Genomic DNA, 14,959 nt, shown 5'->3' on the forward strand with positions numbered 1-14,959 from the left:
TTCTATTTATTTTGCTCATATACTTTTTATATAAAGTCAGTAAACTCTAACAGAGATTCTTAAGTCTTCCATGAGCTAAAAGAACAGCATTCAGTTTCCAGTAATGAACCTGTAATTAGCACAATCTCACCAACACTCATCCAAGCAGGCGTAGTTAAAGCGGGTTTATTTTTTACTTTCTGTTCACACAGGAAAGTAAACACGATGAATAAAGGTGATCCAACTTCTTTTATCAAGGGAGCACCTGTCTAGTTTTTGACTCCACTCTCGTATTTTGCTGTAATCTTCTCTGCATAAAGCTGTACCAAATTCGTAGTTTCTCTCCAGTAAGTTTCTTGCTGAATCAGGACCTCAAAAACATCAAAACGTCTGAGTTATTGCATAGTACCACAGCTTTAAAAAAAAAAGCAACTTCTTACTACTTGCAACAATTGTGTTGCATTCACGGGATTACCAGCAGCCATCATATGTAGTGCACCATCTGTGCATATGTGGATTAGTACTTCTGCAAGGAGCTTGAAACTAGCATGAGAACAGTTAGTGGTTATTGTTATCTGGAGACCACATAACTATGTTTTATGGCAATGTGCCAGAGAACTTACTGCCTGCTTCTGTACACAATCTACCCGAATGATGCAGCAATGATAAAGAACCTTCTAACACTCTTTGCTAAGCATTTTTTTTATTAAGATTTTGACTAATATTTCATGAGATTCAATAGATTTGAAGGGCCTTATTTTCTGAAAAAGCCTCTTTATCAGAAGTTTGCAGTACCACTTTGTACTTTTTTTTTTTTTTTGAAAGAATGGAGTTCTTCAGCCTTTTATCTTGCACATACAGTTTTACATCTGGAATTAATTAGAGACATTATTTACCTACCTACCTGATGGCATGTGCAGGTAGTTCAGAGATTTTTCTTGAATTCAGTAAGATTACTCCCCTACCATCGCAAAGGAAAAGCGGCCAATCTGACATAGGTATTTTACTTGTGAAAAATGCCTTGATGAATTACATTTAATCTGAAGAGCTTTCTAATCATGTAAATTCAGAGCATTCTGTCAAGCGAATATGCCTGAATCACATGTATTTAGCTTAACTCATACTGAAAAAATGACAGCAATTGCAGCACTCTGTCATCATCTTAAGAAAGCAATTATAGTAACATATCACTGTCCCAATTCCACAATGTATCAGCCCATGTCCAAAGGGCTTTTAATAGTAGGGTACAGCTCCATCTTACCATTTCAGTTGTCCTGTGGTGCAATTGGAGGCAATTGTCAATCTCCAAAAGGAAAGCACATTTTTGCTTGATTCAGTTATAAAAAGCAGCAAATAAAGTAGGCATTAAACTATTGTCCTGTACCCATTAAACACGGGCACTTTCCAGACCATCTAACCTTGTATGAAGTCAAACAAAAGAAAGAAGAGACAGGTCTGAGTCTGCTAATTCTCACTTTCATTGACTTGTCCGTTATTACTTTGAAGATATGTATTGTAGTCACTCACAAATTTCTCTGTGATATTTGCAATAGAATTAAACATATATTTCAGTAAAGATGCCAAAAGAAGTGCATTAGTAATGGCTTGCTTTATTTTTATCATTTGTGTGTTAGCTTGCTTGGAAACGAAACACATCAAAGCAGGACAAATATTCCATCTACTGGCTTATTTATTTATAGAACAAACTGTCATAGTATATAATCATACTACTTCACTTTGTATACATTTTCTGCCTTTTCTGTGTTTAGGGTTCCCAATGAGTTTTCACTGATACCAAGACTGAGTCTTATTCCTTCTAATGGTCTAAAACATCAGCATTATTCAGAATTACTCCATTTATTCCTTGGTTTATGATGTCATTCATTAAAAAGCGATCTTTGCAGACTACGTTATGAACTGTTCCATGAGGAACCAAACCAATAAAGCCTGGCTTCATATCCAAAGTGGCTACATCACTCCTTCACCACCAAAACACCTCCAGCTTACCTCCCTTACAATCTTGCAAGACTTGCTGACTTGTAGTGCTTCCAATTCCTGGTACATCCACTAGCTTTCCTCCACCCTTTCCCCTTCTAGTGAGCATCAGAACATTTGCTGTTGTGGAGAGGTCCAGACCATCCCTGCGTATAGCCAACCACAGAAACCAATAACTCCTGAACTTCTCTTACTTTTCCTCAGCTGGCAACAATAATTTGGACCTCATCTCTACCTAGCCACTGATTTCCCCAACAGCTTATAGAAGTTTGTATCTGTGAGGTCTTTACCACTCTATCAAGTTTAGCAGAACAGAAAAGAGGCAATCACACAGGCTGCACACCCTTGGAAGGGCAGGCCAAAACCAGCACCATTTAAGCCTTGCATGTAGGCACCTCTGTTTAGCCCCTGCTTTTGCTACTGTTGTTCAAACGTGTTAAACCTCAGTCATGCCAGTGGCTCTTCAGCAGGGGAAGACATTGTTCACTTTATGTGGAAGTGGTACAAGGAACGAGCAGGCAATCATTCAGCTTTCCAAGGACCTTGCTGTTTTCATTCTGCATTGTCACTGAACTTCCTCGAATGAAATAAGAACATGAAAAATGTGAGATATTTTCAAAGTACAAATAAAAGCATTCACCACAAATGTTTGTAGTGATTTAATTTCAGAATAAAATTTAAAATATTTTTTGCCTAAAAATCCACATATATGGCCAGTGAAGAATAATATGTAGTCCAAACGTATTCCCATTAAGAAACATCCTACTGGAAGAGCGCAATGGAACAGTTCAATTCTAAATACTCAAAATGTTTTGAATCTTCTTACAAACATCAGTTCCAGTGGGCTTCTGTATCCATCACGGACTCATATAGCAAAACAGTAGCTGAAGAATGTTTTATTGTACTTGCCTACATAACTTATTAACCATTCTCACATGATCAGCTTGATGATAGATTTTAAGGGTCATTTGGGATTTATTTTCTAACACCTCTTTCAAAAGTGTGTGCATGGAGGTACACATAAAGACAAGTACATACACCAATTGATTAACGCGATCTATGTTTAGTTTCTGTAACAGCGTTTAACAGGCCACTGGTAACATTGTCTCCCAGCTTTATGCATATCATTCACTATTCAACTTTTTTCCTCTTGTTTTTAAGTCTTTCAAGCATTTTAAAAACCCTAGAAAAAAAGCAGATAGTTCATATATAAAAGATCTTTTAGCTGAAAAAAAAGTTGTGGCTTCAGAGTTACTTCACTTTGTAGCAGGTGAAGATCTGCCTCATAATTTATACAGCAAACATACCAATTTTCAAGCACTATTGTAATTTCTTAAGTCAGAGTAATTGGTGTGAGAAGAAGGAAGCTGACAGAATAGAAATAAACTGGGGAGAGAAAAAGAACTCTGAGTAATAAATTACTTGTGACATCATTTCTCCAGTTTCATCCTCCACAAACTCTCCAGTGGAAAACAAAGTGGGAAAACTAGTGATGCTTCATTTCGTTATCTACAGATAGCACCCAAAAATTGTAATTTCTTTAGGACAGTAGTTGAAAGTCACCCCAGCTGCATGTCCACACTGACCCAATTGCACAACAGACTTCTCAGCAAGGCAGAAACAGAATAGCCTCTGCAGGTAGACCTGTACAGAAAACCTGTAGCAGAAGAAAAACTATGTAGATTTTTAAGAGCTTCTGATTGGGTGAAAGACTCATAATAGGTAACACACACCTTTTGTGACAAGTTAAGAGGTTTATAGAAGAGTAAATTAGTTTAAAAAGTCAAGTCAAGATTTTCTTTAAATTTTATCAGTCACTGCCTGCCAGAGACTGTTCTCTAAACTGAACAAATCTTTCTGAATTATTTATTACAAAGAGTATTGGCTATGAAATCTACACCTTTTTTGGTGCTTGAGTATTTTTTACATACTGAATTTCTCCTGTTACATTCACGATACAGACTGTTAGGGGCAAACTCTGATCCTGAGGCTTGGCTGTTATTTTTTGTAGCTTATGAATGTCTAACCAAAACATCTTAAGATCAACAGGAGAGTATATATGCTTCTGCAATAGCTATTGCAGGATGAACCGTTCTTTATAGTGAGATTCCTAGTATTGGTTCTGTTTGTAATCTTTGCCAATCAGGCACAAATTCACAGTGAGACACCCTGACTCACAGCATCTATAATGCAGATAAGGCTCTAGCTTTCTTATTGGTTTAGCTTTATAGGGACAGGGAGCATCTCTTGCAGTATTTGTATGTGATCAAGTACAGCAGAGACTCTGAACTCTACTGTAATACCAAACACTAACAGTTTTCATGTAGGTCTGTTGTTCCTTTCAAGCGAATATGGAAATTAAAGGAACACTCAAAACTCAATCTCAGCCACACTAATCCTGTGAAAGCAGTGACTCACCTAGTAATGGCTTTCCATAAATTAGCCAGCTAAAAATGGGTAGGAAGCGTGAAACCATTAACACTTCCTGTAGTGTAAATTCTCTCACTGCATGTGAAGAAAATCCATGGCAGTAAAAATAAGAGATGAAGGTGTCAGCACCCATCATGTTTAGATATGTTGTTAATAATTCAAATCTTCCTCCTTTGGAGCGTATAGTTTTAGAATGAATCATTCTCTATTTCCTTTTAAAAAATGAAAACGGAGGTTTTGTTGCTCACTGATTCGATATGTTTTCTTCCCAGCTGTTAAGACATGAGAAAATAATATGGTTAATTGTGTGTGTTGCCAGCATCATCTCATAGTAGTACCCTACTGTAGCAATGTTTTGTGTGTTAACATCTTCCATAAGTCAGCACTGCAATAGAAATGATTGGTGGTAAAATCAACAAATATACAAAAGAAAAGCAATATATAGCTTTGAGAAACAGAAGGAGATGGAAGAGAAGGAGATGCTACGCTTTTGTACCTGCTAATGGTCTCTGGGACTAGCATTCCCTTTGACTCTACAGAGCAGGTCAGTTGCTCTGGGCCTGGCAGGAACAGCATGTGCCAAAACAGCACCACTGTGATTACCACTTTGTAGAGGTGGAATATGATCAAATAGAGGTTGAAAACTGAAATTTTAGAGGACTAGTATCTAAACTTGGCTGCTGAACTAAGATGGGTGGTTAAAAAGAAAAAAAAGTGCCTTAGTTCCACATCCTGGTTTATTGCTTTTGAAGGAATTAAGAAATTTGCCAATTATGAGGTACCAGGCTACTAGCCCTTATATACACGTCTATGGGCCCAGAATGTAACTGCCAAGCAGCAACTGCTGCAGAATTTGGTTAAGCTCCACAGCTCCAAATATCTGGTTTAGATACTAAAAGCAATGATACAACCATGGTGCCAGACACAGCATAAAGTGCACAATTGCCTCACGACACAGAAAGGACTATAACAGCCCCATGCTCCTAGAAAAGGTGGGAGAAGCATGGGCCTCATACCCAGAGCTGCCAAAGCCCTCAGTACTGCAACAGTTCTTGACATATTGCATAAGTCATCCAGTGGCAGCTGTCCTTCAATTACAGCTTCTAAATTTTGTTGGCATCTTATTATCAAGAATTCTGAATATCAAATATTCAGGTCAAGGTCTCTTATCTTCTCGTTTCTGGATGGGTACAGTAACAACATTTTGAATCAAAACCATTTCTTCTATCTAACCCAGTCTTACTGCATGTAGTTCTCATCACTTTTTGTTCCTCTGGTCTATACCACACCAAACTAAACAAAATCTTAAGAGAAGAGACAATAGAAGTGTTTTGCTATTCATAACTTAATTTTGTACTTATGTTGCCCTACTCGTTTTGGACTATGCACCCACTGGAATCTATTCCTGTACGTAATTCTTTCTCGTCATGGGGACAGACAAGAGAAACTACTGCTCTTGCAGCTGCTGTAAAACAAGGAAAAATAATTTCTAGTTTAAAGTGAAGCTGTCTAACAAAAAGAAAGTCTTACAATTTTTTTTTTAAACTAAGTTCAATATATATTTAATTTGAAGTTGCTTGTGAGCTGGAAGCCTCACAGTTCCTACATCAATTCAGCCATTTCTTGGAAGTCAAAAAAAACCCACCACATATCACATGGCAGAGGAGCGCACACAAAGCACAGGCAGTATTACTGAGGAGAGAGGTTTGGGAGACTAGGATTTATCAGGGCCTTAGTCCTTCCCTCGTAGCATACAGTAACAGGCAAGACACCACTTCTCAACACACTCCAGTATTGATCAGCGCTCCATCAGATGACCAATACAGATGTGTCTCACATATGCAAACTTTTCTAGCCTCCAGTCACTGTACGAATCTACTGCCTTTCTCAAAATAAGCTTCTGTAGACAGAAAGACAAGAGGGGCAGTTTGTTTCTTAAGTACTGTGAAATGGCAAATGAGAAACTGAACCAAGACAGAGGGCAAGTGGGTGCTGCTACAAAGAGTAGGCAACAAATGTTGGGTTGTCACTCAATGTACACATCACTGTCAATCCAGGAAACAACCAGCAGGTTTGTGGAGATGCGACTGCATAAACATATACAGAAATAAACCAGAGGGGCAAACAGCAACACATACAGATAGTTCTGGGTGTCTGAGTATCGCTCAGTAGATCCAACACTCACTTTATAATTAGTGCAGGTGAACCTCCTGGTGCATGTAGAGCACAGGCACACGTCCCTTGGGACTTCTGCTTTGTGGTGGGACTGGAGGAAGGATGGGTGACTAAACGTGAGACATGAGGTACTCTGCCACACAAACCCAGCATAGCTTTGGACAAAGTCACCTGATCCCAGCTTCCTGAGAGGCATTTCAAATGTCTGATTCCCACTGATGTGTATGCCACAGAGTGAGATCTTTGAGGATCTGTCTTTGTGCCTTAGCTGTAGTTTTCTGTTTCTGTATGATTGTGAGGCATCAAGCACTGCAGCAATGAGGGCGGCACAGACACCTGTAACAGTGCAGATGGTCTTTGATAACAATAACCCGAATAGAAGTTTTTCCAGAGTTCTTCACCCATGAACATTCCTAGCTCACTAGAAGGGTTTATGCCTTTTTTTTCTTTGATAAACTCCATATATTTTTGATCCTAGCAAGACCTAATCAGACTATTAAAGTGACTTTAAGAGTTATTACAATTACGTCAGTCTTGCGTCAGTCTGAGGGTCTGGTTGCACTACAGGATGCATTAGGCTGTACTCACCAGCACAAAGCACTGCCATAGAGCAGGAATTCAGGACTGCAACTCCAAGGCTACCTCAACACCACGTAAGTGGAGGCTGTGCCTGGCATGAGGAAAGAAATCCCTATTCCTGCTAATAGTGCTTTAGCTACAACATATAATCTCAAGTGCTTAGCTAGCCATCTAACTATCCTTTATCTCCAACAAAAAAAACCTACTCTTTCCTATTTTTCTCTTTTATGTTTGAAGCTACTATTTTCTCCAGGTATTTTTTTTCACCTTGTCATAATCCATTAACTTCATGTGCTTTGATCTTTCCATAGGGAATTTATTTTCTCTCTTCAAAGATCTTTTCTATTAAGAAGATATTTTCCTCAGTCCATAGCTTCTGTTTCCTTCACATGTCACAGCATGACCGCTTTTTAAAAATTTCTTCCTGATTTTTTTACTTTTTTTTTTTTAATTTACTAACATTTAAGAAATCAAATTTCAAATTAGAAGTGAGCCAGGCAAGTTTATTCCCGATGGCGCAAAACGTGGCCTCTGATGAAAAATCTAGAAGACAGACATTGTGCACGCACTGCTGGAGCAAACTTGTTCCACAAAAGGTTTTGCAAGGCAGAGCAGTTACAGAAGAGCAAAGATAGTCAAAAGCAGTCAGAGTTAGTCATAGATCAAAGGTGAAGAAAGAGGCAAAAAGAAAGAGCAAGGCAGAGATTGTTATATGCTACTCCAGTAATCCACTTTACGTGAGCCCCACTGGACCAGAATATATCTCCTTCTACCAGCATCCTGCTCTGACAATCTGTTGCTCCTCTATTTCGCTACCACTTACATATATCGTATATATCACCAACCACCAGGCACACTTTCAGGTGTTACAAAGAACCATGAATAGCAGAAGCCACCTCCCGGCTAAACAGCAAGTAAGGATTCTTGCAGGCTGTTTTATTTCCTAGTACTTTGAGAGAAGAAACATCCAGGAAGAGGACAGAAGTCTTAACTTCTTTTAAAATTTCAATTTCCGGAGCACTGTGATGGAGACACAATCCCACAGTAACTCAATTCCATAAGACAAATTTGGAGGACATCAGCAAAGGGAAGACATTCATTAAAGCTCTAGGACAATCATAAGCATGTACAAGAAATACATAAATCTTCTTTACTCACTTACACTACTCAAACCAGGATGTTCTATCTTCTCTCTTAATTCCCATTAACAGTTGCTAATTCTGAAGGAAAAAAAAAAATCCATAAAATATATACAATGGCTGTATTTGTCTTAGTTTCCTAACAAGATTTTAATTCTTCTTTGGTTCATTTGTCAATGTTTATATGGTGTAAATCTGTGCAGTGCTAAGGTTGCCAGTACCACTGCCTTTAAGACACAGAGGGGTATTTTGATTGTTTTTAGCCTATTAAAACCATTATCCTAATTAAAATTCATTGTTTGTTCCCCCACTTAAAAAAGCCATCTTGCAGATGGGTGCTTTTAGAAGGAAATCTCTCATCCCTCTCTTCAAGGAGTTTTCAACCTTACGCATTCGCTAAATTTTCAAATCACTCGCTGCTTGTCTGATCCAAGCCCTTTACACATTTTTCTTGATTTCAGACAATTGGATGTGACTGATACAGGGCTACTGCTATATTCCAAGGATCAGTTTCCTTTACTTACATGTATATTACAGACTGAAGACAAGAAGGAATGAGAAAGATGCTGGATGCATCCTCTTCTACCTAGTATGGCATTATCCAGTCCACAACCTTTGGCCTGTACGAACTAAGCTAATTCCTGTGCAGTCAATAGCGACACAACTGTCCTTCTATGAAATGTATTCTCTATTTCTCTTACGCTATAGACACAGCACTTAAAATAGTTGTTACTGTTTTGTTGTCATTAAACTTGCTATAAAGGATACCTCCACAGAGAGAAGATAAGCACCAACACCATATCCTGTGTAAAGCAAAGCACTACTGCAAAGAAATGAGTACTCTTCAAAGCCAGATTCCCTGAAGTGAGACAACAGCCACCTCAGTGGACTGGAAACGAAACCTCGAAAATGAGAGGCTGAACACCAACATTTTAACTTGTCAAACAACTTCTCCATTTAGATAGCCTGAAAAATAAACAAATCAAATTATCTATTCCAAAACAACCCATCTAATGCACACACATGCAAAAAATACCAGCCTCTTAGGATTTTATTTCTAAAAACAGAGGAAAACACTGAGTTGTCAAATAGAACATGCTTTGCATCATAACGCTCATATGCAGAATAGCTCTAGCACAGCATCATGGAAACATCTAAACTGAGCATTTTCTATACACATTTGCACAAAGCAGCTGTCATTAAAAACATTGGCAATTTGAAAAAAGATCTGCATGCTCCTAGGCAGAGGTGTTTGTTCCTGTGCTGAATATCTTCTCACCTAGAAATTTCACACTTCTTGTGGAGTATTAATGTCTTCTCTTACAATCTTTTTAAGGTCAACTTACTTGTCCTTTTGATCGCTGAGTTAAGCATCCTGAGCATTTATCTGAATATGCCCAAGAGCCAGTTCTATGTAAAATCTGTTATACTTGAAAACGCAAAATACACTACATTCTGGAAAACTAAAGACTTCTTGAGAAGAACTCTGTTTTGGTTATGGCAGGTTTTTTTTTAAGGGAGGGGAGAGCCAACTGCAATATCTTCCCTTTGTTCCACTTTGAAGACAGAAGGACAGAGACTGCACTAATTTCCTTCTCTGTGCAATAGTGAGGCAGTGTGATATCTAATGTAACAGCGGGTTGTACATCCCATTCTATCCTTGTGTCCTCTTCACTCACTCTCAGTAAAAAGGAAACAGAAGCAATCTATTGCATCCCAAAGACGTGATGCCTGATTCAGCCCTGCTCTAGGGCTCGCTGACAGACATGGGTTAGCAGTACAAACAATGGTATTGCCCAGGTAATAGTTCCTGCAGGAATACTGCATAGGGAGATTTGTTTCTTCATTCATGTTGCTTCAGTTTTAGCAGGGCAGAGATCCTGTTTCTCTTCACTGCACTCCCAGTGTACATGTTCAGCACAAAGCCAGTCTGCCTTTGTCCAGGAAACCTCTTTAACTGGAAACTGGGAAAGGATGGCTTAGCATAAGCACCTCTCTAACTCTGTATGTATGCAGGAAGAATACCTACAGTTCTACTAGCTAATTAAAAGAGTCTGGGACAGAGGAAACTTTATTTAAATTGTCAAGTCTCCATTAAGAGCCAGCATTAAGCTGTTTGATCTGTTTAGAGGTCACACCACTTCTCATGTGCCTAGTATTTTTGCAAATGCTGAGGCATCCATGACGCTGCCTTTTGAGATGTGAGATTACAGTAAAAGAAGTCTTCTCCACCCTGACAATACTTACTTTTCTGCACTGCTCCTGAAAGAAGGATTTACAAGGTTGGAGCTTGGCAGAATGGAAAATGCAAAGGCTTTTCTGAAATTCAAAAGTTCTGTTTGGTGTAAGAAAGAGTCAAGGCCCTCACCTTAATTCCTCACACATTCTAAATTAACTTTCTTCTGACCTCAGCGTACAACCAGTCTTTTCTGTTACGAAAGAATGAAGCCAAGTTTGCCTAGTTTATTCTCTCAAAGAGACAGCCAAGAAGAATAAAGGCAGATTACTCTAGTTTGACCAAATTAAAGGAAATTATAGCTCAGAGCAGGGGGATTCCCTTTGTTTATTTGACAACACAAGGGAATTACTGCGATCCTGTTTGATATGTTTCTGCTGTTAGAGCCCCAAAACGCATGCTACCATCTCGGTACAGATTAACATGAAGGCCGCTTCCATAGCAAGTTAAGCTAGGAGTCCTCTGTCACTTGGAACTGTAGTTGATGCTTGCTAGTTGGCACCTCTATAATCAATCTGTAATCTAAGCCAGCCCAGGAAGGGACGAGTCTCAAATAGAAGCAGACAAGTCACATTTGCCACTGGGAAGTTGCAGGGGAAGGCAGATTTCAAGATAGACCATCTGCAGGTTAACAAGGGACCACGGTGAAAACAACAGAAAACTGCATTCGGCATGTGAGTCACTGCCTAAGACACCTGGCTGCCGGAGACTGGAATGTGACTGTGCTGTCAAGAGACTGAATGCTGGCTCAGTGCAGCAAGCTGCAAGTGTAAACACCTATATTTGTCTCTTCTTCCCCATAAACTCACCAAGTTGCTATCCTCTGTCTGTTACTCACAATACTTCCTCACCACTCTTGAAATAAGAGAAGTTTCTCATTTTTTATCCTAAATCCCAGATGACAATTTTTTTAAAGATATGAAGAAATCTTTATCAAGTACCTTCCTATGCTATTTACATCCATAATCCCATAAGCAACCTACACAGTTTCAAAGCAAGACAAAGATTATAGAAATAAACATGAGCCTTTGAGAAAAATCAACTAGGAGTTTCGCAAATGGTGCAGGTATCCAAACACTGAAGCACAACTACTGTGGTCCAGATTGGGGGAACAGCTGCCTTTGCTGGAAACCAGATTCAGTCCTATAGACAAGCAATGCTAGAACAAATCTAGAGACAAGCACCATCACCAAACTAAAAAAAAAAAGTGTGGCTTTAAATTAAATGAACATTTGGCTAGTCACTGGTTAACATTTTACAATATCTGAGGATTTCTCAGGTTCGCTCAGCGAAGTATGTAATGCTTAACTCATTAGGAGTTATCTTCTGAACAACTTTTTTTTCTACTTTTTTTTAATGTTTTCCTTCAAGTTATGCAATGCTACTGCAGCATCTCAGAGTGAAAGTATCTTGTACAGAATGATTTAGCTCTGATCTGAGCCTGATCTGGAGCCAGTAGCCATGTTGCCTCTGAGGATTTTGGATTTAACTTCCTAAACAGACACAATCTCTTGGACTCCTTTTACCTTTGCTGAATAGCACTTAACCTTCTAAGGGACTTCAATACTAGCAGCCATTCAAACTTAACATTTCTGGAGTTCTTTTACTTGCTACGAGAACTACGGATTTCTCCAAGACTATAGCAAGTTACTCGGAAATCTTGGTACCTCTTGTTCACTGACAGTGCCCAGGAACAAGGGTATTTCTGAGAGCAGAAGTTCTCTTCTCTCTGGGTACGGTGCCTTCTTCCCCAAGGTGCAGGTCCCCTCTAGATTCATGCACACACACTATCTGACTTGTTAAGCTCTTTCCTCCGCCCAGATGTAGAGAGTGTTTGATTCTGTAATTGTTATGCTTTAGTTTAAGTCAAAGTGCCTTCTTACTGCGTGACAAGTTTCACCGTCCAGATTGCTCATGAAATAGGAAGGCTGGGGCAGGGGGCTCAGGGCTGAAAACAGGCTTTGTTTCTACTACTGCGGTATTGAAGGAGATGCTCAGCAAATGGCGCTCTGGGAGTCAGTAATAAGAAAAACATCAACTTCCATAGTTTGTAACTGGCTTTGCCAGGTGTGGGTTGAATGAGAAAAGCACTTGTCAGCTGTGATTTCTGTAAAAAGGTTATTCTACTGCTAAAACATTTCAGTCTCTGTATAGAACTTAAAATCAAACGTGCTCATTTGCCCCTAGAGTTAACCGCATAAAATTGTCACAACAAGAGCAATGAACGTGCTAATATAAGGGTCTTCACTTTAATGTTGCTGCTGTAGCTGTGCATCAGTTATGAAGATGACATACAAGAGAACATGTTGTTTCATGTACATGAAGCAATTGAGAGCTGACATGAAAAATGTGCAGGTCGATGTCAACTTGCCAAGACACATAGGCATATTCTGCTTTTCCATTCCCTTCTCTGTGTCTCCCCAAAACATTCAATGAGAAGAGAAAAGCATCAAAATATTAAGTGACTTGAAATATTTATGTATTTATGTAATCTAGTAAACAAAGTTGCTGAAAAATGTCACTGTGGGATCTTCATACATGTGTGGGAGACAATATCACAGCTGTCAGGGAATGACTGTACAGTTCCTTGCTGGAAAGAGCAAGTCAAACATTTCAGACGCAGACTTTTATAGCCTGGTAAGATCTCTACTGAACACTTGGGATACCTAGACTGTCAGTTCCTTCCAGGAAGATATCTGCTGATTCATCCTGGCAGTACCCACCCTCGAGCTGAGCTGTCTCTGGATCCCAATCCAGAAAGATAACAGAAAGGCTATCAACCGCAGCACCGATCCCAGCTCAGAGAATTCTGCTTTGAAATTCTCAGGTAAGTTGATGGGCTATAAGTCATTATCAAATCTCAGTCAGCTTTTGAAGTGCAGGAAACAACCAGATACCCAAAGCCTCTGGAAGGACTGTTTTGTCACTCAGTGCACTTGTGACAGAAAACAGAGCTCTATTTGTACGTAACTGTCCTCTGAAAGTACGAGTACTTGGCCAAAACCAGTCCTAGCAAATCAGGCCTGCAGCATCCACCACAAGGGATGCAGGGTCATTCTGCCAGAGTTTTTGCTTACTGATGCTCAATCTGATGCCTATTTAGGAATCTTTGCATTGTTACCAATAGACAAGTCCAATTATCTTGTGGGAACTGTTTTGTAAGATTTGATCGCACTCAGGATGCTCAGCAGCACGAAGCGCCATGCCAATCAGTTTAGCTGCTCAGCAGTAGCACAAAGTGCTCTATGCCTTCCAGGTTAGAAGACAACTTTGGTTTTACTGCTCTTGATTAAAGCTCTTTGTTTCTTTGCTTCCCTTCTCCTTTCCCCTTCTGAATTGTCACCATGGGTGACAGCTGTTGGGTGCAGCTATTCTCTCAGTGTCCACACTGGAAATGGACACTACTGGTGACACATGAAGGAAAGAGCTATCAGCAAACCTAGCTGGAATTCAGGAAGCTTTCCCACAGATCAACCTAAAAGCGTGTGTGTGTGCGCGAGACAGAAGGAGAGAGATTTTTGCCTCTTTTTTCAGTATTGTTCGGGATCACCAAGAACAATAAGAAATGCCTGGTCTTAGAATTCCCCTCTAAACTCCAGAACAACGCACAAAACACTATCCCACATGATAGTCTGTGCCAACAGCTGGGGGATAGCAGCAAATCGTGTTTACTGCACCAACTGTAATTACGGCCCTGAGTAGGGCCAGATTCACTAGGAGCTATTTTGTATGCGAATTCAAACGAAAAAAAGTAATTTCTAACCATTAACCTCCTGAAGTAGGTAACAAGTGAGTTTAGGGATAATTAATGATTTTTGTAGTTTCTAGGAAAGCTTTGCCAGGACCCATATATTTCTAAAATGCTGGCACATTGCCTGACTCAGGGTCTCAGTGTCTAAAAGTGCAAATAGTGCATTACAACACCCCGCACCTCCCAGAGCCGGCACCCTGGCCTTTCTGTGGGTGCAGAGGAGATGCTGAGAAGCCTATGGAGCCAATTCCCAAGTCCCTTCCTTCACAGATCCACATTTGCTCTTAAATACGCAACTATGTTTCAGTAGAGCTGAGTACTTTGAGTGCATTGTTCACTTTTAAGGTTCAGAGATTAATTCCAGCAAGAACTGCAGTTCACAAGGCTCACTGGGAAAACACTCCTCACTTCTTCTCCAAAGGTACATGAAATCTAGACTGAGGAAGGAGATCTAGAGAGGCAGAGAAGATGCTAGGCTAAAGATCTGTTCCAATAGGCCAAAACCAAGAGATACCTGCTACCAGCATGGATATAAGGTGCACTCTCTGACGAGTATGCCCATGGAGCTCCTGTACGGCTCCACAGACAAAGGATCCACCTCTGCAGCTGTGCCCTGAAACAACACAGTCCTTTGTGCTAATTAACAGCCACCATCTTCCTATATAAACCAGGGAT

At 39.8% G+C, this 14,959-nt stretch overlaps 1 protein-coding gene across 1 annotated transcript in view; it reads right to left on the reverse strand.

Moving 5' to 3' along the window:
* The window catches only part of LOC104378457 (vesicle-associated membrane protein 3), a 36,009-nt gene extending 22,272 nt beyond the window's left edge, over positions 1-13,737 (reverse strand). The window contains exon 1 of the mRNA XM_009985477.2: positions 13,655-13,737. Within this exon, the coding sequence (XP_009983779.2) occupies positions 13,655-13,737 (83 nt within the window). The remainder of the gene's footprint in view (positions 1-13,654) is intronic.
* Between the last annotated feature and the right edge of the window lie 1,222 nt (positions 13,738-14,959).

Source organism: Tauraco erythrolophus, chromosome 11 (assembly GCF_009769465.1).
Source record: "Tauraco erythrolophus isolate bTauEry1 chromosome 11, bTauEry1.pri, whole genome shotgun sequence".
NCBI lineage: Eukaryota > Metazoa > Chordata > Aves > Musophagiformes > Musophagidae > Tauraco > Tauraco erythrolophus.